Below are 26,156 nucleotides of genomic sequence, written 5' to 3' on the forward strand. Positions count from 1 at the left end.
ATTCTCACGTGTCTGAGCGTTTCTCGCGATTGAATGCAGAATTGAATTGAGAAAGCCACTTAAATTTGAGATTTGACCAATTTTAATTAAAGTAACAAACAGGATGTAGTACTGTAGCTTAAATGTATTTTTGTAGCATTAAAACAAAAAACCAAAAAAAAATTGCTGGAGTTCGAATACTACGGAATTTGAGGTCAATATATGATTTGCCAACATAAAGTCATCCAAAAGGAGGCCAAAATCAATATATATTCAATAGATTTACACTTTGATGGTAATCATTTTTATAAATTGATCTGAAATACTTTGTGACCCTGTCTGTAAAAACCCAGCTCATCATTTTTTCATCGTGTAAAGAACATTACTAGCAAATATAACATTGATATCTTTAACGTTGAAAAAGGCCATTTCAGATTGAAATCAAAGTGAAATGAATTGAAATCAAACTTTGATGCTCATTATCTCATAAGACTGAGACTTCAGCCTGTATTCACAAAAAGCGCAATTATGTTTCTGTGTTTGATTTTAAGTAACATACAGTATATGCACAATTAGTCAGATGAAATACACCACACTCTAAACTTTAATCATTTAAGGTTATTTCATCATTCGTTCCCTCTTTCATATTATCCTCCCTTACCTTCGAAACATTCAACAAGATTTTGCAGGTCGTTCATTCATTCACAGCTTCTGTCATTATCAGGTTGAAGCAGCTTGCTCACTCCATTCTATTCTCTCTCAAAATACTCCCACACGCTTGTTTTACCATCTCCATGTGCTTTTCATCATACCGCCATTCTCCACCTTATTCTGATGAGCGTTAACTGCACATCTTCATTCATTTATTCACGATTCACATGCTCTCCACCGGTCTAATATAAAGATTTTTGATGTAATTAGGTTATGAAAGCCCCTGAGCCCAGTGTTGGAGAAGCAAAGCGATCTGCCTTTTAATTGTCTTCTCTGGTTGTAAACCATTCGGGTTCTCTATCCTACTTTATAACACCCAGTGTCGGCAAAAAAAATCCAGTTGCGTTCTTGTCAAATGAATTACTTTTAAATATGTTCATTGCATGACAATACAAATATGTAAACCTTTGAACTAAAAAAGTAATGAATAAAGGATTTGAAATTTTAAAGAACCCCTTTAGTTAATTTCCTTAAAACGTTTGCACATTTGTTACTTTCTTGTGACCCACAGGCAATGAAAAGGGTGAAATTTTCATCTCAAAGCATTAAATCAAATCTGTTTCGCTTTCTCCAAGACAATCTGTTTCTATAGTGTCTAATACTAAGAGGATGCTAAAGAGCTTAAAACGAGTAAAAACTGCTGTGGAAGAGTAATCCACTTTACGCTCTGTGTAATATTGCTGAAAGCTGACAATGATTAATGTCAAAGTATTTTCTCTTGGTACAACTAACTTCCTTAACCTAAGTATAGAGAAAGGGCCTCCAGCTGCTAATTAGCATTAGTTTGGTGAAGAAGCAATAAGACCATGTAGTTTTTCCACTCTAAAAATATACCACACTGTCATTTATGTAATAGGTCATGTGCCTGATCACGATGAGAGGAATACAAATATAAATTCTACCATGGCCACCATAGAACACATCGTTCACCATTAACATAAAAGTAGACAAAGGAACTGTTGCCACATGATTAAATGTTGAATTTATAACATGAAATCATGTTGACAGTGAATCGTAAAGCAGGAAAATCATGAAACACTTCAAGCAAAGGATTCAGAGTAAGAGACAAACATGCATTATTCAACTTCTGGAAAACAGCAGAAATAAAACTCTGACCCTAACCACCCACTGCCATCAAGTTAACATGGGAATAAAATACCAATGATTATTTTTACATAGTAAACGAATTAGTTAACAAACGTGTCCTTTGTTTAAGGTGGGTTATAATCTATGATTTGTCAAGCAAAGATTTATAGGCAAATTAAAGAAATAGCAAGCGGATTATAAACAAATAAAGCCAGCTGATGACTATAATACAGGGAGTCATTAAGGTCTGATAATACAAAAGATTTGAGACCTTAACTTGAAATAAATAGGTTTGCTTGTTAAGCCTGAACGAATGGGAAAACACTAATAGAATGTGAAATAAGATTGTGAGATGGCGCTTGAGCAGGAGAACAGAGAGAAGAGCCACAATCTTACTCCTCCAGCAAAGAACTATAAAGAAAACATTAACTATACATTTTCTTAAACAATTAATATATATAACAGAAAACCTCATATAGGTGCCATGCCCACTGTTTCCTTAATTCTCTCTTGTTAAGCAACCTTCAGTTAATAGCCAAAATGAATGGCAAGCATTTGTACAGGAGAGCATTTTTCTTTTCTTTTTACATTTGATGCTAAATCAGAGGCACGATAAAAAACATATCTAAAAGCACATACAGTAGCTGGGCATCACATTTTTCTGTTATAAAAACAAACAGTCTTAATGGAGAGTTTGTGTTTCGTTCCTTAAGATCAATCCAAATGGTTTTAAAATCCAGTTCAGTAAGGAGTTTGTCACAGTAAGCCTCCGGTAGCAGTCTTTCACGGGTCCATTTCAGTTTCCCCAGAACGGTTTGTCCAGCTAGGGTTCACTCTACTGTAAATGATCTGTATGTAATGTCAATGACAGTGCACTGAGAATCTACACTGTATGTAATGTGTTATAGCTGCTGCTGGTCCCTCATATCTGAACCATCAAGATTCCTGTAAATTCGCATTCAACATTGTATCACCTGATTCCTGACTAAAACATCCATATCAGACTAATTAAGATATCTTGGACTGAAATCTTTAAAAAACACAGAAGGAGAGCGCAAAGAGACGTCATGACTGAGTGTATGTCTAATGTTGGCAGGCACTGTAATGTTTTTACAATAAAAAACACTTGATCTAATCAAGGGATATGATGGAACATGAACATGCATTTTACAACAAAAGCCCTCGATGAGATATGAACAGAATATGAATAAAAAAAAGACAAAAACTAGAACGCTTGATTCCTGCAAACAATGGACCCTATTACTGAAGGCACAAAAATACCTGATGTGGAACGCAGTGGTCCTTTAAAAACCCCATATGTACAAGGATTTTCTCTTTCAAAAACGCTTCCCCAGTTGTCAAATCAAGCTAACCTGCTCATAACACAGTGCTGTGAACATCCTCAAAGGCAAGAGGTCCAAGTTATGCCGTGTATTAAAGGAGGGGTTTCAGATTTACATTTCATTACAAAGTAAACACCATAAATTCCATTTTATTTGCCTGTTGGATGCCCCAACTGTTGTGAGAGAGCACTGTAAACGCATGTATATTTTCCCACAGTGCCACTAATCTAATTATTTGGTTTATTGGTCCATGAAACTGTAGGTTGAATGTGTTTGCTGAGAGATGAGGAGAGAGTGATCTCTTTTAATCAAATTGGAGGTCTTTGCTGCTTATCCCAGGTCAGTAAATGATACAGCCTTGGTTAATTGCCAATTAGTAAATCTAATCTAACTGGACACAAATGAAATCATGGCTGATAAAGGTGCTGCAGTTAATAATATTGGTAATTTTTTTGGTATATTTTGGTATAATATTGGTAATTTAATTAATATTATATTATGGTATAAAATTAAAATCTATATTTAAATTGAAGCGCTATGTAGAGCATCAGAAGAAACTCAAAGTCTATAAATGCCCATAAGAACCAAAATATGTATTCATTCAGGAAATGACTATATTATCATGAAAAATAAATAAGACCCAGCTATAAACAAGAGTCATATAGTTTCATTTTTAAAGCGCCACAACAGGGTCTAGGTCATTTTGCATGTTGGGTGTCTCAGCTGTCAGCAACAGGCTTACAAAAGCCAATTAATGAACTGAACAAATTGACCCTGGACCAAAAGAACCAAATACATAAACCTGTGCTGCCAACGTTGTGCTCCTGCTGTGACACAGGTGACAAGGTAACCTCTGATAAAATAATGCATGAGAGAGAGAAACAGACTGAGCTTCAAACCCATCTATGCATTTTCACTGACCCTGATAAATCTAGACTATTTTCTCGAGCGCCCCATGCACTATTTATGCCATTCTGCAGTGCCCTGCAAGCGGCTGAAAACACGTCTGCCTAATCCAAAACTCCCCCTGGGAGTTTCTTCTGTTTTTATTTTATTATCTTTTCTTTCCCTCTGTTTTATTTTTCACATGAGGATTGCTATTGAAATGTAAATTCGCCTGCCCTGCACATAGTTTGTGGAATACGGAAGGGAGAGACTGCTTTTGACAGGTTTGTAGAAAATCAGCACATCGTTTTACCCTAAACACACATATACACTGATTTGCTTACTGGGACGTACAACAATGGCAAACAAATGTAATGCCATCTGATTTGAGGGAGAGTATAAACAGATATCCTTTCTCAGGCTAAGACTCATGGTCTTACTGTTAATATGAACAATAAATACACAGATGAGTAAAACTTGTTTTAGTGTTTAACACTGATATGCCATCTTCACTGATATGAAAATTGTCCAATCTAAAATTAGACCTCTGTGAATGTGATCTGATGTTTGTAGTGTATTATCAGGCTCTCTTACTCTCTTTCTGGCTCGCCGATGACTCATGCTGTACAAAATCAGATTAAAGCAACTTGTCTTCAAGCCCTGACAAACACAACTCTATCTTGCACACTGCAGCTATAACCGAATGTCCTCGCTACAGTTGCTCTTCCGGTTAATCAGGCAGTGAAGGAGACCTGCGATGTGTATCCGCGCAGTTCTGCACATTACAGCTTCTGTTGTGCTGACACACCCTTCCAGTAGTCAAGGATGTCATGCAAGTCCTCCCCCTTGGCAAACTGGACCTTTTTACGCAGGGCATTTCCGGCCGTGACGTAACAGGATTCTTCACGTGGGCCCTTTCGGTTGGGACGGAAGCGCTCCCAGATCCGCAAGGTGCTCTCAGAGGAGTACTCTGGACTAGAGGAGTACCCAGAGTAATTGTGGTGTCGGGGAGAGAGCTGAGAGTAAGAGGCAGCGTCTCTTTTGGTGCGCGACAAAGGCTTCAGGAAAGACACCCTCTGGGCCGGGGAGTCATGAGAGCCCTCGTAGTAAAGAGCGGGGACGGAGTGACGATGCTCCGCACAGTGGTAGTCAGGGTGCACCTCTAGGTGCTGCTGTAGGGCCATCCCATCTACAATATCGCCATCTATGCTACAGCCCCCACCGCCGCATACTAACGGGAGCCTCTCCAGGGGCTCACCACAACCCACAGGGCTGCCCTTGTCTGGATACTGGCAGGGGTCTGGGCTAAGGGGCTCTGGAACATCCAGGCTGTAAACACGACCTCCTTTCCCACTGGATGGGCGGCAGTGCCTCTTGGAAGCGGAGACAATTACGGCCGCGTCTGCACTCATTTGTCTTTGAATGGGCCTTACTGCGGTCGCTGGGGGAGGAGGCCGGTATGGCGGTGACATAAAGCCGCCCCCTGTGATCCCAGGTCTTTCAGAAAGGGGAGCTGTGAAGGGAAGTGGAGGTGGAGCAGGGATTTTTGGGGATGGCAGGACTTGGCATGTATCATTGATGCTAATAGAAGTGGGAATGAGACCTCTGGTCAAGGAGGAGCTGGAGGTAGGTGGGGGAGATGTGGGACCACTTGTTGTGGTAGAAGTGGTAGATGCTGCAACACAGTCCAACTTGAGTGCATCAATGCAGTTGTTGATTATCTGGTTGACTTTGTCCACTTCCATAGCAATGGTCGAAATCTCTGAAGCTGATCCTCGGCCATCGTCGTCAGAATCATCACCCAGGTCACTTCCATCATCCTCCCTGAAGTCTTCCTCTCGCAAACCATGTACCACAGCTCCATCTCTCCCCCTGTCATCTCCAATAGCAGATGTCCTAATATCCATGTAGTTTCCTTTAGTGGCTATGGTTTCAGAGAAGGCAGTAGCCATCTTTTCAACTTGAGGGATGGAGGACAGGCGTGACGAGCTAGTGTTGGCCGAACCGTGGCCAAGCATGGCGGAGCTGGAAGAGGAGGACATGGCTAGTTTGCCATGATGATGCTGATGATGGCTCTGCTCATGGAGTTTTTGAACAGCTGCAGGATCGTTTGCAACCGCAGCTGCCACCTCTGGTCCGTAACGCATTTCCAGAATGGTTTTCTTTACACAGATGGATTTCTCTTTCTCTTCTTGTCTACGGCGTCTTCGCAAGCAGTAGTAGACAAAGCCGAGCACAATGAGCATTCCAAAGAGGCAGCCCACTATGGTCATGATGTAATGAGTGGTGGTGGAAGGTGGGGGCATCAGGTCATCCGGGTTAGGAGCTCGGCTGGAAAAGTATAAACATGTATGGTTGTAACGCTGTGAGTTCCGTATGGAGGCCACACAAAATGTGTAATTGGTGTTTGGTTTAAGTTTATCGAGTGTGATCAGCTCCTTTTTATTCTTCAAGTTCATCACATCTGACACAAAGCTCTGATTGTACTGCACGAGGATGTACATTTTGCTGTACGGCTTCGGAATCTGAATAAGAAGAGATGCAGAGGAGAGAGACACATGTTGCAGTTTGATGCTGGGGCTAAATGCATTTTCAGAAGAAGTTGTCGGCTGATGGTATGGCCGGAGGGGGTCAAATATGTCAGGTTCCATGCCAGACACTTCAGGATCGGGTGGCAGGGAAGTCATGCCAGGAATCAGTACCCCGTCTCGGCACACTGAGGAAAGAATGTAACGGGCACTGCGCCCATGACTTCCAACAGGACTTAGCAACGGATAACTGTTCAGCTCTCGTGGGGTCTCACATTGAAGTCGATCATAAGTGTGCGTGACATTATTAAAGGCCTCCAACCAGGTGAGAAAGCTGTAAAGCTCACAGCCGCAATGGAAAGGGTTGCCTGCAAGCTCACATCCCATCAGTCTGCCCAACACGGTGAAGGTGGATGGGTCCAACCTGGCTAGCTTGTTCGATGACAGGTCCAGGTTGCTGAGACTGGGGCATTCCCAGAATGCATTAGTGGCAATGACCTCTATCAGGTTGTGCTGCAAGAAAAGACACTGCATGCGTCCCAGACCTCGCATCATGCCTTCAGTCAGGTTGGTAAGCTTGTTATATCCGAGTTGCAGCACCTGCAGATTTGCCTGACTTGCAAAAGCACCATCTTCGATGTAGGAGATCTCATTCTTGGTGAGGTTGAGGTCAGTCAGGTTTGTGAAGCGACTCAAGGAGGTGAAAAAAATTGCTTTTATCTTGTTCTCATTAAGCCGCAAGTCATGTACTGTGTTGTTGATGTGCTGTGGGATTGTCTCATATGGTGGTTGGTTCTGGCTGCAGATTGCCAACCACACATAACCCTTATCCCCCTCGATGAGCCAGCAGTCACCTCTGACCAATGCTGGCTGGCATAAGAGCAAGAAAAAGGAAAATAAGAGGAAAGTGGTACAGGGAGGGAGTGCAGTCAATTTGCTCTTCATAATGGGAGATGAAGGAAGGGGGTGTTTAAAAACAAAGTGGAGGCTGGATTTGTTAGTGAAAGTAGGCAAAATATTCTTCATACATGGAATTGTTCATGGGCTGTCAAAGCTGTAGGGTTGTCATGGTTTTTCCTCATTTTCTCGTTTCCCCTTTAGGTTTGATATAGCTGCATTGCTGCATGATGCATCTTTGACATTGAGCTTGAGTTGATGGACAGCTTCTCCGTCAAATCTGCCAAAAGAAAGAGAATACATATGAGTGAAATCAAATACAAAAAGGATCAAACGTTTATCTAATAAATAATCAAATATGTTTAAACAACAGGGGAAAAGATCATAAAATAATGTAATAAAGCGATCACATTTTACTGAGGAAAAAATAATTTGAGAATAATCTGTAATAATGTTTGCCAGAATATGCAGAAAATATTGTTTAAATTTTCAAAATTTTAGAAATTGGCTAATTGAAATACAGAAACATGGCACATAATTAATAAGCCCCTTCAAGACTTAAAAATGAGATCTAAAAATCATTTAAGTTTACTATGCACATACTGCAAGTCAGTCCAGGTATGAATATGAGAGCCCCATAAAGCAGCAAAATAATTGCACTTGGACCATTTTCTAACAAATCACTTATTAACTTAAAGGGGTCATATGGCGCGAATACGTGTTTTTCTGTGTCTTTGGTGTGTTATAAGTTGCCCATTCATGTATTAGACACGTAAAATTGCAAAAATTAAAGTGTCGGAACAAAAGATGAATTCTATCTAAAAGCGAATGCTCACCCAGACCTGCCTGAAACGCCTCGTGTAACCACACCCCCACAAATCTACGTCAGTTCGTGGTATGATTTGACTAAGACCGCCCAAATGTATACGCAAGTAAGGTGGGTGTACCTGTCAGTACAATTGCTTTGGAACCTGATGTTCCAAACATGGTAAGAGGCGTTACATTTCCGTCACCCGCTTGCAGTATTTGACCAATCACTACGCACTGGTTAACTGGCCAATCATAGCACACCTCGCTTTTCAGAGCCATGAGCTTTGTAAAAAATCCGCGCGTTTCAGAGAGGCGGGGCAAAGAGGAGATACAAACATGCACGGTATGTGGAAAATACAGCGTTTTTGAACCTTAAACCGTGTATACACATCGTATTACATCTAAAACAAACGATAATATTCGTTTTAGCCCTGTCATATGACCCTTTAAAGTTCACCCAAAAAACATGAAAATTCTGTCTTTACCCCCCCAAGTTGTTCCAAATCTGTATACATTTCTTTGTTCTGATGAACACAGAGAAAGATATTGGGAAGAATGCTTGTAACCAAACAAACTTGGCCACCATTGACTACCATAGTAGGAAATATTGCTTTATAAATTTCTTTGTTCTGTTGAACACAAAAGAAGATATTTTGAAGAATGTAGGAAAGCAAACAGTTCTGGGGCACTTTTGATTACCATTGTCATTTTTTTAACTATGGTAGTCAATGGTGGTCAAGAATTGTTTGGTTATATGCATTCTTCCAAATATTTTGGTTTGGAACAACTCGAGGGTCAGTAAATGATGACACAATTTTTATTTTTGGGTGATATGTCCCTTCAATTAATTGTTTAACGCTCTTGGCTTTCATAGCTTCACTTGTCAAAATGTCAGTAGATGTATGGGCCTTCCAGAATGGGCCTGTTTGTCTCAGCCTATGACTTATCTGTCAGGCTTCCATATAAAACTTGATGTGGCATCCAGACATGGCAAACGTCATCAATCAAGCAGTTATGCAAGGTTTCTGAATATCAGCCCGTCTAATCCCCACTGTATGTTGCAGAGGAAAATATCTATTGTGAAGAGGATTAAAATGCATTTGAATTAAATGCTAAATCTAAATGCAATCAAAAATGAATTTTAAGAGTACACACGCACAGATCTGTTGCTTGGTCCACATTGCGCATGAGTCTTACAGTAGCTTTTCTTTTGAGTAGCATCAGTAAACACTAAAGTTACAGGAATAAGTGATTTAACCCAAGGATTCAACAATACTATATATTACTTTGAAAAATTCTCTAACAACAATCTTCAGGGCCTCAAAATAAAATCCTGGTTGTAAAATCGGTCAGAGCAAGTCCACTAATAAACCCACCCTGCTATGAAGGCCAAGGTTGTGAAACAATTCTTTGACACATTTACTGTAGCTCAAAACTCCCTTGCCTTTCTCTTTATCCCCCTTTAAACAGTATATTTTCTCTTTGTTTGCCTTTTACACGAACCGTGTCTCATCATTCTGCTTTGTTTTTTCTTACAGACACTCAATACATAAAAGCTTATTTGGAATTTATTCTGGTATAAAACCCCATCCTAAGAATAATTAGAGATCATCTGCCATTGTTTTTAGATCACTACCAAGTCTCAGTGCAGCGAGTGCCAAATATGACTAAAACAATGAGAATTGAAATGAAACGTGAAATCCCAATCACAGAGCACAGCGCTATCACAGGCAACATTGGCAGTCTGAACATGTCTATCTTGATGCCTCTCCACTTTTTCTCACTTGCTCCTCTCATTCGCTCTCTTCCTCAGCCCACCAGAGATGTGATCTGCTTTAGTGCTCCACATAGTGAAGCCCAAAGGAAGCTTTAATTAGGGCTGGGGCTAAGGCACGGAGGTGCATCCCAATGAGAGAGCAGCACGTGTGAAGCGAGAGAGAGAGGCTGAAATAAATAAAGACCTATAGCATAACCTCAGTAGGCTAAAAAGTGCTCGTTTATTTCACACTTAATACTTTTACACCATGAGATATTGATTGATCGCACACAAAGTGTTTCTCTCCTGTATTCATTATTTCATGCAGTAGTCAGAGCAACAGACAGATTGGCACCTGGGCTAAACTTGGAAGGAGCTGTTACCGTGAATGCCAACGACGAATGGGTGTCTCTCCAACACAATTACCTAATTAGTTATAAAGAGATTACTGTAAATCCAAATGACATTTTTGTACACAGAATGGGTCTAAATTTAAGTACAGGTAGGTACGTCTTATATCAGTCTTTCCATCTGCCAGCCAAATCTTTGAGTGAATCCTAACAGGGTCTGAGTGGGTGGTTTGCTACATGGAAGAATCAGCGTGTGTATGTGTGGGACCATATGTGTCTTGTTTTTACGTGATATTCCCCGATAAAATAAGACACTGTTCGATAATGTATGTACCGCGTGGGCACAGAACACCGAACACCCTGCCATCATTTTGCTTTGTGTGGCTAAATCCCACATCTCCAGAGTACACATTAAAACATATTAAAAGATACAATATGTACGCCTTCCAATATCTTGCACAAGTGCGCTTTATATTTCTGCCGAGTTTTGACTTTTCCCAAAGCTCAAGTGAGAAAATGTGAGGAGGAGGAGAGAAGGCAAGAAAATATAGGAATATATAAAGATTTGGCAACGGTTATGTTTGTTGAGGTCTATAGTGCTGGTAGGAGAGCTGGAGGAATGTGGTGTTGTGACATTGTAACCCTGTTTTAGCCATGTCCTCATTGCTGCTGACTAGAACAGCACTGAGAGCAGCTGTTTTACAGACATGCCATCGTCTCATTGTCTCCGCTGACAGGTAACCGTGACAGCGTTGAGACTTATGCAGGGGGGCGGGCTGGCTGTGCTTTTCTTTCTTACTATTTTGGAGCAATGTCAGGCAGTGTGAGGTGATGCGAGTCAGTTTGAGCAATCTGAGGAAGTAACAAGTGACAGGAGGCAGTTTGAAGACATGTGAGGCAGATTGACAAGATGTGAAGAAGTCCGAAGCAACGTGTGACTGTGAGGCAATGTAAGGTTTGAAGGAGCGTGAGGTGTCCTTTTAAAGAAATACTTCACCCAAGACCAAAGTCTCTGTTATTCTTTGTGTCCAAAATCACCTACGCCTATAGCAGCTGAAAATCAGTGTGCGTAATGAATAGTATGTTCAAAAACAGTAGGTGAGAAATAGCCAGATGGTATATTGCTTCCCCAGAGATGCTCCGTGTGCATTAGATAGAGACTATTCCATTCAATGAGGCCTCGAGAGCTGAAATTTAAAAGTGAATAAATTGGAGATAGTGGAAAAAATGTGAGGCAGACGGATCTTTTCAAACATGATATAAATACCAATAAATATATTCCCTATATTTATACTGTATATGGTTTGTTATATTTTTCAACAACACCTGATTACATTTTTTTGCTGTGTTGTTAATACGTCAGGTCAAAGAACAGATGGTCACATCACAAAGAAAAGTAGCATGAAGTAAAATTGTAATCAAAATTATTTTGCCCAATGTTGAGATCACGACAAAGTCGATAACCAAATTTAGTAAATAATACATTATTTTACCTCACTACATTACAAAGCATATATCATACTTTTTACTCCACTACATTTCATGAATACATTTTTTTTATTTAAGTACAAGCTCAAATATAGTACTTTTACTTCTGATCTTTTACTTAAGTATTTTTACTTTTTAACTTTAAAAGTGGGAAAGTATTAGATTTTTTATGTATATTCTGTATTTATGAAATGTAGTGGAGTAAAAGTATGACATATGCTTTATAACGCAGTGAAGTATTTTTTTTCCCCAAAGTAAACACTAAAAAAATCTCAGATACTTGAAAAATATACAGTACTTGAGTAAAAGTAAAAATCTTTAAATACCGTCCACCTCTCGTAAATTCAATTTAACACTGTATTATATATATAAAAAAAACATATGAAAGCATACATTCAAATAAAGAAAATAATAAAAGAATTTAAACAATTTGTCCGAAAAGGAATGGGGGCACAATAATGGCTTTACCTTGATTTTGTTGTCATTATTGTTAGAAGCCAAAAATGAAAATGAAACATACTGTCACAGTATGCGATCTAGAAGTGACTTTTTCTTCTTTGAAACACTGGAGGAGATAATTTAATGAATAGGCTACCTGTCTGGATAAATTCAATACAATCCTCACTTAAATTCTTAATAAAGAGTGCCAGCTCACGGATCATTTTCCACTTACTCAGATGGGTTTTGGTGAATCACAGTAAAATGACTGTGCAGCAAATGAAAACCTGAGTAAATTATCATAGATTTTTAATTTTTGTGAGGTGAGCTGGAATAATGTAAGAGTATCTGAAGCAACATGAGGCACTTTGACGTGAAATGAGGTGGTGAGAAATATACACAATGCAGTCTAAGGTGTTTTTAGGAAGGCTGAATCAACGTGAGACGGAGTAACATGATGTGAGACAGTTTGAAGCAATGTGAGGCACAGTGAGGTGTTTTGAGACCCATGTGAGGTGGCGTGATTCATCAGGTTTGTTTGCCTGTGGTGAAGCAGAGCTCAGCCAATACAGCTTAACATCTGCAGTAGGAGCTATGCCAAGCCTCTAACAAACCCACAGGGAGCATATGTTTGTGTAACACACCTGCTGCTGGAGCCTCTCACAACATCACTATACACCTACTGTAACTGGGCTTTAGGGCTGTCTGTTACACACGCAGCATAAGGGACAATCTACACAGATACACATACCGTGTTAAGTGAGTATTAGCATTAGCGTGCTGTGGGGGAACCTGCAAAAAATGTGGAAGGCACTAAAAATAAATTGCACCCACACACTGTCTGTTGCTTTAGCACTCGATTCACAAAAGAATGATACACATCAATTTATAGCGCAAACTGTTTTGAAGAATGTGGCAGACTACAGTGACCTGACATACTTTACTGTACAGCATCACTGCAAAACTGCAAACCAGGCTCTGAATCAGCTCACAATGGATGTGCATACAGGTATGATAATGTTCCTAATCATTTGACCATCCATAAAATGCACACAAAAATCAAATGAAATTCCCTGTATGTATGTTTACTGAACCACAAGCGATAATAGTGTGATAGTGCTTAGTTTTAACCAATTTATTCAGGAATCAATCTTTTACATAGAAAGGAAAAGAATGAAACAAAAAAAACTTTAAATGTTCCCTCTGAAGTGCTGTAACTGGATGAAAAAGAAGCTGGTTTTTGACCCCGCGAGATTGTTTTAAGTTTACTATGAACTGACTTTGTGCAAAAATGTGTGAGTGGACTGATAATGTCAATGTATGTAAGTTAATGTCAATGTAAGAGTATGTCTAGACAGACATATACTGTATATAGATGTATTCTATCTTGTATAGACCCTCAGGCTGACCATCACCCAGTGACTCCGAGTCTCTCTTAGTTAATGCTTGTATGCCCCCAGAGACAAAGTAAAGAACATAGTGAGAAACACACAAAGAAAGAGAGTGAAAAAAGCTGCCCGGGCTTTGATCTGTGGGTGAAGTTCAGGCTGTGTAAGCGAAGTTCAACCTTCCCGTGGGGTGTGGGGAGTGTATTCTGTTCAAGACTAAAAGTGTTAACAGCTACACTCTGGTAAACAAGACACGACCCTTTTCTTCTGCTTCGTCAATAGCACCTCGAGGAGAAATGCTTCTTTACACACATGCATGCACGCATCACACACACACACACACATACACTTGCACGCGAGCACGCATCACACACACACACGTGCGGACATGTTTTTATATCCCGGTGGGGACCTAAACCTAAATGCACACCAACACACGGGGACTCGTGTCACCGTGGGGAGCAAAATTGAGGTCCTCGTGGGCAAAAAAGCTTATAATTTGTACAGAACAATGTTTTTTAAAAATCTAAAAATGCAAAAAGTTTTCTATGATCTTTAGGTTTAGGGGTAGGGGACAGTTTGTACAGTATAAAAAACATTATGCCTATGGACTGTCCCCACGGATATAGTAAACCAGATATGTGTGTGTGTGTGTATGATACACGCACGCACGCACGCACGCACACACACATTCACTTACACAAAATCCCACAGCAAGGAGGTCTGCACTCTCTTTTCTAATTAGAGCAGATTGATCACTGTACATTGTGATTCACACAGTCGCACGGTGCACTGCACAATGTTTTATATTATGGGATTATTTACATTTGTGAAAAATTATGAAGGAATTAAAAACGCATAGTTTTCCCAAAAATTCTGTCATCATTTACCCACTCTGAATTCAGTGCAAAACCTGCATGACTTTCTGTCTAAATACAAAAGGGAAAATTTTTACGAATGTTGAAGCTGCGTTTTATGTCCAATCAAGTCAAAAAGTGACAATTCAAATCTATGAAAAACACTCATAAACGTTTAAATCAACATGAGGATAAGGAAACAATCACAGATTTTTCATTTTTGGGTGAACCCACAAACGAAGCAGCAATATGTCCACCTCAAGCATGTGTACTGTATCTGTATGCCTCTTTTGGCGTAAAAAAAATATTTTCGGTATTTATGCTAGAAAATGCGTGGACACGTGGACGTGTTTTTGTGACTGACCTTACTGCATATGCATTAGGCGTTTCCTCAGGAGTATAGGAGGTGTATAGGAGTTCAGACCCAAACTTTATGGGTATTTAAATGAATCACGCACCGTGATTACTACGGTTTGCACTCGTCATTGTACTGGTATTTGTGGCTTTATTAAATGGCCAATAAAGCTGACTTTTTCTGCAGAACACAAAAGAACATCAGTGCTACCCATTGCGTGACTTGCACCGGTTTTGTGTCCATACAATAGAAGTGAATGGGTACCGCCGTTGTTCGGTTCCCAGCATTCTTCAAAATATCTTCTTTTGTGTTCTGCAGAAGAAATATAAGTCATACAGCTATGATATGACAAGCGGGTAAGTGAATGATGAATTTTCATTTTTGGGTGAACGATCACTTTAAGCTCAGTTCAGAATGTGTTATATCTGTTTGATGTGGCCCTTGCCTCTGTTACCACAAGAAGAATAACAAACTGCAAAATCTGTGGCTTGGCGAACTGATGCTTTTTTGGCATCATAAAGAAGTCTGATTCAGCTTCAGAAACAAGGTGAACAAGCTTCTGTGTTCAACCATCTGCGGTTACAGTTGACATCCATGGCTAACCAAACAGGCTAATGCCCTAAACACACATACAAAAACAGCACGCACATGCAGCATTTCTGAGGCTGCTAAGCAATAAACCATGTCTATCTCTGGCAGTAAGGTGCTGTTCATGGGACAGCCGCCCATCCTGAGCAGACAACCCCATCTGTGGAGAGGGTTGGCATAGCAGGGGAATCCAGACACCAGGGATCAGACGGGAGCTGCGCTCGCTGCCTCACGGGAGAGCTTGAAGATAGGAGATGGAAATGAGGGCTACATGTCCCATCACGCCTTGCTAGAGAGCCAACTTGCATGACCCAGTTTCAAGTGTCTCAGGTGTCCGCAGGGAGAGACGAGGAATGTCCCAAATCCTGCATTTAACCACACCAGAGAGTATTTAACACACATTCCTGCCCTTCATCTACAATTTATAACATGTTGCATGCTCCTGCCCTGCAACTCTTCTGTCTAACACACCTTGAATAGCACTTTTGTCACTTACAGGTTCTCTAAAACCTTGCATTCTCTGTCCGCTAGGCAGTATTTAACATGAACTTTCATGAATTGATTTGATACAGAAGGACTTCAGATTCTCTGTAACTCATAGCCAAGCTGCCCGAGCAGTTTGGCTTACATAATTTATCCCCCAGTGCCTGAGGGTGAGACTGACAGCAAATTTTCACATTTCAGCATTCACGAACCCCTTCCAAGGCAGTGAGTACAGTTACTTACAGTATGAATTACATCACACTTTTAATGGTGACTTGTCTTGCTTGTGTCGTGCTTTGGCACGTTGAGCCACAGTACTAATGCTGAAACTTTAAAACCAACATAAACCAGAATTTCAGAGACATGTGGGTGGGCTCTTTTCATTCACAGCACTTGTAGAGGCAAATTCCAAAAATATCAAAATGAGTTTTGCATCAGCAAGCCCCAAAAACATATTCAGGAAATACATAGTGTTTTTCTTCGGCACTGTAACGGTAACACTGCAGTGATCTCAAAGCTCTGACTGCATGCACATAAATGAGAAGATGAACACAATGCTGTACAAACAAGACAGAAACGGAGAGAGAGAGACAGATAGTGAGAAACAGATTATTCCCTGTGCAGTGACTACAAGACATAGTTAATATTAGCAGTAGAATTTTCACTCAATTCTCAAAATTAAGAGATGTTTAAATAGGAAAAAGAAATGACACTCAAACTTTAAGGAACATTGCAATTCTCTCTCTTTAAGGAAAATAGATTTCATTACAAATCTATTCAGATCTCTTATAAAGTACAAATACTCTCTATTCTGTTAATCTTATAGTGCATGCAGAGCAGTGTTTACCCCAGAAGACAATCACAAAGCTTCACAGTTCCACAGCTTTGCACCAGCTGTGCTTTGATCAGCGCATATGTGTATGCATGTATGTTCCCCAAGAGTTTACCTTGTGCTTTTACACAAATATACTTGCGTGTTTCCGAATGTGCTCACAATCACAATAATGTGTGTGTGCTGATGTCTTTTACTGCATGTACTGGCGTGGTCGTACTGGCCTGTCTTGTTAGCTGTGGAACGGTGTGACAGAGTTAGGACACAGAGCAGCTGGGCTGTCTGAAGGCTCTGCTGCAGGAGAGCAAAATATATGTCACTGTCAAAGAGCAGGACAGCCTCTCACTGCTACTTTCTCTTCATTTACTGCAGCCCTTTCAGCCAAACAAGCAAACAGCCTAACTGCATAATACCGTCCAAACCAATACAAACCTCAGAGTACTTAACACAGCCTAGAGACTTCTTATATGACTGTAAAATCATGGCAAGCAGGGACTGTATTGCGACGTATCACTGCACCACTGTAGCGCATGCCTTTAAATAGCTCCACATATATGCAGATAATTATATATCATATATAACAGCTACATTGTCTTTAAGGGAGGCTTGTCAGAGGAATTGTCTTGTAAGTTAATATCCTGCAATTACACGAACGTATGTAAAAAGAAAAGTTTCACGTAAATGAGCACTTGCATTGAGATCAGGACCACGGACAGCGACATAGATCTTTATACAGTGAGAATACACAAGCCTCTCTTCATGTCTAACCTCTGCTCTACCAGCACCAATGATAAGATCTTTTGTACAGAAATTTTAGCTGTAACATAATTTATTTGTTTAGATTAAGATATACCTCATTGGACACACTTTAAAGCAATGATTCAAATCCAATAAAAGTAACAGAACTGTACATGCAACTGCATAAAAATCATTGTAGACGTCCCAAGTTCAGATCAGCTTGTTTGTATCCAGACAGAATGAGAAGTAATTAAAAGGGTATAATAAGGCTGTTCACTCAAAAATCCAAAAATAACCTTGGACCGTCATCAGGTTAAATTTTTCATCTGAAAAATCATCTGAAACCTGAATAACTTTTCCATTGATGTATGATTTGTTAGGATAGGACAGTATCTGGTTGAGATACAATTATTTGAAAATCTGGAATCTGAGGGTGCAAAAAATCAAAATGCAATCAAAATATTGAGAAAATCGGCTTTAAAGTTATCCATAAGAGGCACTGTGGCAGGCCGTTGCTAATAGGTTTGTTTTAAAGCTCTCTATTGGCTTACCGCTGTTATGGCGTTGTGGAGAGTAGATGAACCTGAAAGCAGAAATTCTAAACTTTACATAGATAACAAACTTACAAAGTTTGTAGGCGTGTTTACGGCCATTTTTGTTCACAATTTTGCTGCATCCACTCACAAAAAAGTTTTTATAAATTTACAGTAGAAAACTTACAAAATATCTTGATGGAACATGATCTTTACTTAATATCCCAATGATTTTTGGCATAAAAGAAAAACCGATAATTTTGCCTCACACAATGTATTGTTAGCTATTGCTACAAATATACTTGTGCTACTTATGTTTTGTGGTCCAGAGTCACAAATATTAGGAAAATACGTAAGGGATAATCCACGGCTAGCCGCGCATTAAAGGATTTTAATGCACGACGTGGAGGCGAAGAACCACCCGGCGCGAAGGGGAGGAATTTAAAGGAAAATCCTTTAATGCACGGCTAGCCGTTGATTATCCCGCTTATACCGTGGTTATTTGCCAAGTTAAAGCTTTTATTGATGTTTACAGAGTAATTTTAGATCAAACAGGTGAAAATTACAGTTATTTTGTCAGTTAATTTTAAATGTAATCAAACTGACTGGAGCTACCCGTGTGTTAAAGGCTTTTAATGCACACCTTCCAGCCAATCAGAATCCAGTATTCAAACAGACCATGGTATAATAAATACTAACTGACCTTTGGCTGTTCTTTTTCTATACAATGATAAAGAATGGTGACATCTGTGGAGAACATTTTCAGGGGTTGAGGTTTTCAGTGAATAAAACATTACATAAAGTTATATGATTTCAGAAAGATTATATGTATTATATACTTAGAATATATGGGTTAAGTTATATTTAATAATATATATATATATATATATATATACAGTATATGTATTAATAATATAAAATAACATTATGTCGTGATTCTGCCCCATCTTGTCATGTCTTTCTTGATCTTGTAGCAGAATCACGGCAGGATCCCTTGTTTTATGTGAGAAAGCCATGAGTTGTTTAAGTTTTTACGTCTCATGTGCTTTCTCGTGTCTTGTCATTGGCCCCGCCCCTCTCGTTTCATGTATTGCTTCCCTGCCGTGTCTAATGTTTCCCACCTGCCCTCGTTGATTACCCTTCATTTGTCTTCCCTTTAAAATGCCCTCATGTTTCATTGTGTTGTTGCTCTTGTTTGTATATGGTGTCTTTGGTTGAGGTCGATGTCCCCACGCTCGTGTTCCTGTTTGCTGTGAAAACCCCCGTCAGACTAGTAAGTGTTCAGTTTAGTTTATGTCTAGTGTTGTTTATTTTCAGGTTAGTGTTAGTTAGTCTTCGTCCTGTTATTATCTTATTGTATTATGTTTTCCCCCATCGTGGGTTTTGTTTTGTGCTTGTTAAAATAAAAATCCTTGTTAACCCCTTCATCCCCCGCTGCCTGCAATTGGGTTCTTCCCTAGTGTTTTCATGACACATTATTAACAATCTGTTTTTTTATTTTTTGCTGTCACACCACAGCATTTACGGTTTATTTGTCAACTACCCACTTTCCGTTTATAAGCTTGACAGCTTGTCCCCATCAACTTTCATTCAAACTTCTCCTTCGATGGAATAAATAAAGTCATACTCATTTGAAACAAGCTTTTGGAAGACAGGAAAAAAATAACGAGAGGATGCTTCTAAAAGTCATAATGATGAGATGGTAGGAAGCCGAGAAGTTGAAAGAGCCAGATTCCATTATCATTCTTTATGATTATTGTTCCTTCTTGCTTTTTTCATTATTTACTCAGACTGTTGTTCGTTCTATTCAATCCATTGTCTGCAGCAAATTCGTTTTAGCTTTGGCAATACAAATTGAATTGTGGGAGAGAAAAAGATTGAAAGAAACAGCCTGAATGATAGAAGAAGGTGCAGAGAACCCCCTCCCATCCTGCTCTGCTTCACTAAGTGATTACTGCCCAGAATGTTAATGAGGAATGAAGGGGTGAGTCACCACACTTGTCTGCTGAAGCACACAGAAATGAGATAGCGCACACATTTTCAGCAACACACTCGCACATGCCAACAGGTTCTCCCCATGCTGCTGAAATATTGGGAAAGCTATGAGGAAGTACAGCATGATGGAACACTGCCTATTTGTCATAATTTATATCATCCGTTCAGTTCTAGTCAATATACTGCAGTGCCACAATACACAAATACACTCATTCACACATACAGTATGTCTATATGTATATGTATACACATGAAAACATATGCCTATATTGTCATGGTTCTGCCTCTTCCTGTCATGTCTTTCTTGGTCTTGTGGCAGAGCCTCTTGTTTTGTGTGGAGAGAAACATATTATTGTCGGCCTCGACATAATATGTATTTTCTCCGGTCTCGTCTTTGGCCCCGCCCCTCTTGTTCTCTCGTTTAGCTTCCCTTCAGTGTTTCATTACCGACACCTGTCCCTTGTTAATTATCCTTTGTTAGTTCCCCTATATTATGCCCTTGTGTCTCTTGTCCTGTGCTGGTTCGTTTTGTACCATTTGCTTGCATGTCCTGTTTGCCTTGCCGCGGTCCTCGCCTAGCTGTCTACCTGTGGATTTGGTTACCCTGTCTTGTCTTTTGGATTACCTTGTCGTGTTTCATGCCGTGTTATTAGTTAGTCTTGTTCCTGTCATTTTAGTGTAAGTCTAGTTTTCTTGTTATCATATTTTGTCCCCCTCGTGGGAAGTGTTTATTTTCCTGTTTTGTTATTTAATCCTGTCCTTGTTACCCCATCGTTGGTTTTTGTTGTGTTTGAATAAATCTTGTTTTTTTGTTAATCCCTTAACCGCTGCCTGCAATTGGGTTCTTCTCCCGCTGACCCTGACATATATGTATTCACATAAACACACTTGTACATAAATATAATTGAGTCCAATAGTCAGAAATAAATCAATTATATACATACAGCACATACAAACATTTGCGTGTTCTCTAAACATTCCTGCTTCTCTCTGCATCGCTATTGACTTTCTTTGTTGATTGCCTTGACGTCTTTAGAACCCTCTTCCTCTTCTTCCCAAGTCTCAATCTCTTTCCATTCTCCCTGAATTCTCTCTCTGTCTTCCTCAGAGGCCCATGGCATCCTCTGCTAATGATGGTTCTTATTAATTCTCTTTTCAGTGGTGTATCAGAATGGCAATATTCCAGAGGGATAGCTGAGAGATATGTGCTGACTTAGATAGATCGACAGGTATTAGTGGGCGGTTCCCAGCACTCTATTCGTCAGAAGTACATACGGACCCACACACACATACACACACGCTGCTACCTGCCACAGAGGGCCAATCCAAAGACATACAAGCACAGTGGGAAATACCTCACTAATCTGTCTGCCTGCCACACATCACAACTGAGAGTGCATTGAGCAGCCCAATGCTCCTTCACTTGAGTGGTTATTTTTACAACGTGCATAGGCTGATAGCCAGGCCAGAGTTACTAATGGTGTATTGAAAATGATGACATTCAGTGATGGATGACACCAGGACAAAAAACAGACATTCAAACCTTATGAAAGGGGTAATATATTCATTTGTAAGCTGTAGAAGGAAACCTGACAGGCTGATCAGGACCCCATTGTGAAGCTTATGACACAACTATCTACAATTGTCGCCTTTGAAATATTATTTTCTTCACTGTATTGAAAAATATTGTTAGGTAAGGGATAATGTACAAGCAGCCGGTTGTTATCGCAGAAATAAGCCCCGACAGTGTGATCTTGTATCACACCGAAGGGGCTTATTTCGCGATAACAGCCGGCTGCTTGTACATTATCCCGCTTATTACATGGCTACTTGCCACATGAGAAAAAAACGACATAAAATGTGAACTTGAGATATTTTATTAGCTCATTTTTACCGAATGCAGACCTTCCGCGAGGAAAAGCCGTTTAGTTTCGGTTTTAAAGTAAGAAACTATGTTCAAACATCACGAAAAGGCAAATTGGTTTTATCATTTGTAAATATAACGTCATATATGTTATTAAAAGACATATTTATAATTAATTTTTGTGTAATATTAAACTGCCCCTCTCAAAATGATTTGCAGCATCCGGGTTACAGGGTGTTATTAGTTTTGAGCGGTTGTTACTTGAAAATAACAACCCTTGGAATGTCGCGACTGGCCAATCAGAATCAAGCATTCAAATGAGCCCTGTAATAAATGTATTTAAAAAAGGTCATTATTAAGTATTATTACACGGCTCATTGGAATGCTTGATTCTGATTGGCCAGTCGCGACATTTGCAGATTCGTTATTCCCAGATAACAACTCATAACTAATAACGCACGGTAACCCGGATGCAGCAAATCATTTTGACAGGTTCTTCTGACAAATTAAATAAAAATATGTCTTTTAATAACATATATGACATTATATTTACAAATGTTGAAACCTAATTGCCTGTTCATGACATTTGAATGCCATTTCTTACCGTAAAACCTTTTTTCCTCATGGAAGGTCTGCATTCGGTAAAAATGTGCTAATAAAATATTTCAAATTCACCTTTCATGTCCAGTTTTTTTTCTCATGTGGCAAGCAGCCGTGTTATAAGCGGGATAATGTACAAGCAGCCGGCTGTTATCGCGAAATAAGCCCCTTCAGTGTGATACAAGACCCACGATACGATGCTTCGCGTCGGGTCCTGATCACACTGTCGGTCTTATTTCTATAATTAATAATATTAATAAATATTAAAATCCATGTTGCATAGTTGTGTTTGAAGTGTAAACTAAAGCACAGTATTGGGTAGATTTTACAAATGGACAAACCTTATTAAGTCAAGGCCCAGGAGAATGACTACAACACATTACCACAAGAGAGAATGAAAAAATATTAATAACAAATACAATTTTTGTCAATGTATGTTTAATTTCCCTAGAGCTTTTTGCTTTTCTATGCATTTGTGGTAGCCTATATTAGAATTAAACCCAGATTCCATAAAATGCTGTAGTTTGATTTTAAATAGATTAAATGCTTATTGTTTTGTCCATATTGTACCAAACACCTCATATTTTGAGGGTTTAATCTAACCTGAGGGGGCATTTAAAGCAAATATTGTTTAAAATGCTCCCCTGGACATCACTTTTGGCCACTACAATATATTGAAGAGTTTATTTGCATATATACACACACACACTGTATACTGTATTTACACACATACACATACACACACAAAAACAGAATCATACCAATCACAATCAAGTATTCAAAATGTTTAACCATTACAATTATGTTCTTTCTGATTTTTAAACTAAGTGAAACTGAAAAACAGATAATGGAAGCTACAAAATAACTCTAGTGTTTAAAGCTCAGACTGATCTGACTTTTAGAAGAAGTTAAGGGATCAGGTGCAGTGTGAGCCATCTGGTTTAGCAGTACTGCCATGAGGGCAGATTGGAGTCTTGAAAAGTAAGAGGAAATAGTGAGAGAGACAGCAATAGAGAGTGATTAAAGTGAGAAAGAGAAAACGAATGATTAAAAGAGAGAGAGAGTGAAGTGTGTGTGTACGCGTGAGAGAGAGGTTTTTGGTGTATATGTGTGGGTGGGGGATGAGAAGTCTGTACGCAGTATTTTCAGTCTCACTGGAGATGACAGGCAGGGAAATGGTCTACGCCATTTTGAGGCCACGCTCACCAATCAGGGGTGCGTTTCCCAAAAGCATTGTTAGCCAACTATGGTCACAAGTTCCGTTGTTCCAGCATAGCCAACAATTTAAGTGTTTCCCAAAACCATCATTTCAACAATCAATCGCAAAGTTGAACTACAGGTCTACAGCTGTGGTTAGAAGCATCGTTCCTTATTATTATGACATGTAGACTTACATGCATCAAGCTTTTGATCAAAGTATGCAAGCAACACGCAGCGCATTCCATACCCATCATTCTAAATATATACAAATTAAATTTGACATCTTTTAGTTTGTCAAGAAAATAGAAGCGATGTTGTTTGAAAAATGCACATGACCTGTGTGCTCTAGGATCCTTAGGAATCCCTGGGCGGAATGACGTAGGAGGACACTTATAAATGAATAAAAAATAAAACAACAGATAAAAAATAGGATAACAAAAGTAGTCCTTAAATGCAATGTATGTTATTTACAGCAAGAATTTGACATTAATTAGATCTGAACGTATTTATTAGTAGAGGTCATTACTCCACCGCCTGTGTGGCGTCATCAACTACAGGTAGATTGCTGAACCAAATTGGTTCAAACAATGGATCTCCAACAGAGTTACTACGGTTTCGGGAAACAGTCGTAACTACCTTGTTAATTTACCCAACGATGCATTGTACTACGGTGGTTAACCAGCGAGTTATATCGTTGTTTGGGAAAACAGCACAACAAAGCTGAAGTCAAAGGTATCGCCGGCCTTATCGGATCAAAGCATTGTGGGAAAAAAACAGCCAAGGCAGGAAACGCCCTGAAGTTTCTTCAAGTTTTTTAGGTCAAAGACCGTTGGATAGAGAGATGGGGCAGAAGCCTGTTACACTCTTACACACTGCTTAAAAGGTTCTTCACAGCGATGCCATAGAAGAAGAACCATTTTTGGTTCCACAAAGAACCATTCTGTCAAAGGTTCTTAAAAGAACCATCTCTTTCTTACTTTTTTTATAATCTGAAGAACCTTTTTTCACCACAAAGGACCTTTGGTGAAACAGAAAGGATCTTTCGATGTTAAAGGTTCTTTATATAACCAAAAGGTTCTTCGATGGCATCGAAAAACCCTTTTGAAGCACATTTTTTACTATACTGTACAAAAAATGATGTAGACCAACAAAATCCTCCATACAAGACCAGATTAACATAGTTACATACTTTGTTTTAATAGTTTTGCAATGTAAGCATCATAACAATCATTAGTGTAAATTTCTTAGCTAAGGTTATGTTTTCCTATATACTGTAAATAAAAAAGAAATAACCCTGTCATTATTTTCTCACTCTTGTATCATTCTTTCTTCTGTTGAACACAATGAGATATATTTACTGTAAAAATGCTGATGCTGCTTTTTTCTAACCATAAGTCATGGAATGACACCAGGGTGGGAAAAAATGACAAATCCCTTTAATAACTTGAATGTAGGCGAAACAGTGAAATTTAGCTTCTTAATATTGCATTTTTGTTTAATGCATACATACGTATCTTCATTTTTAGTAACCACAATTAGTTTGAGATCAAATACTTATTGGCAGACCCATTTGGGGCAGTCGTGGCCTAATGGTTAGAGAGTCGGACTTGTGACCAGAAGGTTGCCGGTTCGATTCTCAGGGCCGGCGGGTAACGACTGAGGTGCCCTTGAGCAAGGCACCTTACCCCTACTTGCTCCCCGGGCGCTGCAGTGATAGCTGCCCACTGCTCCGGGTGTACGTGTGTTCACCACTTGCTGTGCGTGTGTTCACTACTCTCTGGATGGGTTAAATGCAGAGGTCACATTTTCGGGTATGGGTCACCATATCTGACTAATAGGTCACTTTCACTTCACACTTCACTTCATTTACATTTACATTTATGTATTTGGCAGACGCTTTTATTCAAAGCGACTTACATTGCATCATATACCTTTGTTTCTAAGTGTGCAATCCCCTGGGATCGAACCCACGACCTTGGCGTTCTTAGCACCATGCTCTTACCATTGAGCTACAGGAAAGCTGTAAGACCCCCTGCAGTCCCACCCCAGATGGCCCGTGGCTTCATACCCCCTGTTGCTGAATCCTAATTCAAGGCTTTTGAGTAAACAACTTTCAATATCCAGAACCTTCTTATTAGATCTTCCTGTTCAGCTCTAAAGGCAAAGGCAGTAATACCGTGCATCTAACGCATCTGCAGTGTAAATCTGAGCTGAGAACCCAGTGAGCTGAATCTGAGCTTGATTCAGGATGCATGAAAACAGCTTGCTATGTGCTGCCTAGTCTAATTTCACTAAATCGTGTTGCCGCTTTTATTCAGGGTTGATGGTAGAAACCTGCTAATAAACTAGGACACTTTCTATCTTCAGGCATCGAGGAGAATAAGAAGAAAAGAAAGGGAAAACAGAACAGAACAGATGCCAAACATGAGAATATAATGGAACGTCATACAGT

At 39.5% G+C, this 26,156-nt stretch overlaps 1 protein-coding gene across 3 annotated transcripts in view; it reads right to left on the bottom strand.

Moving 5' to 3' along the window:
* Nucleotides 1-1,647: 1,647 nt before the first annotated feature.
* LOC130561536 (protein phosphatase 1 regulatory subunit 29) overlaps nucleotides 1,648-26,156 on the bottom strand; it is a 77,102-nt gene continuing 52,593 nt past the window's right edge. For all 3 annotated transcript variants that reach the window (XM_057345944.1, XM_057345946.1, XM_057345945.1), the window contains one exon: nucleotides 1,648-7,709. In XM_057345944.1, coding sequence (XP_057201927.1) covers nucleotides 4,787-7,558 — 2,772 coding nt within the window. In that variant the 5' untranslated portion in view covers nucleotides 7,559-7,709 and the 3' untranslated portion in view covers nucleotides 1,648-4,786. The remainder of the gene's footprint in view (nucleotides 7,710-26,156) is intronic.

Source organism: Triplophysa rosa, linkage group LG11 (genome assembly GCF_024868665.1).
Source record: "Triplophysa rosa linkage group LG11, Trosa_1v2, whole genome shotgun sequence".
NCBI lineage: Eukaryota > Metazoa > Chordata > Actinopteri > Cypriniformes > Nemacheilidae > Triplophysa > Triplophysa rosa.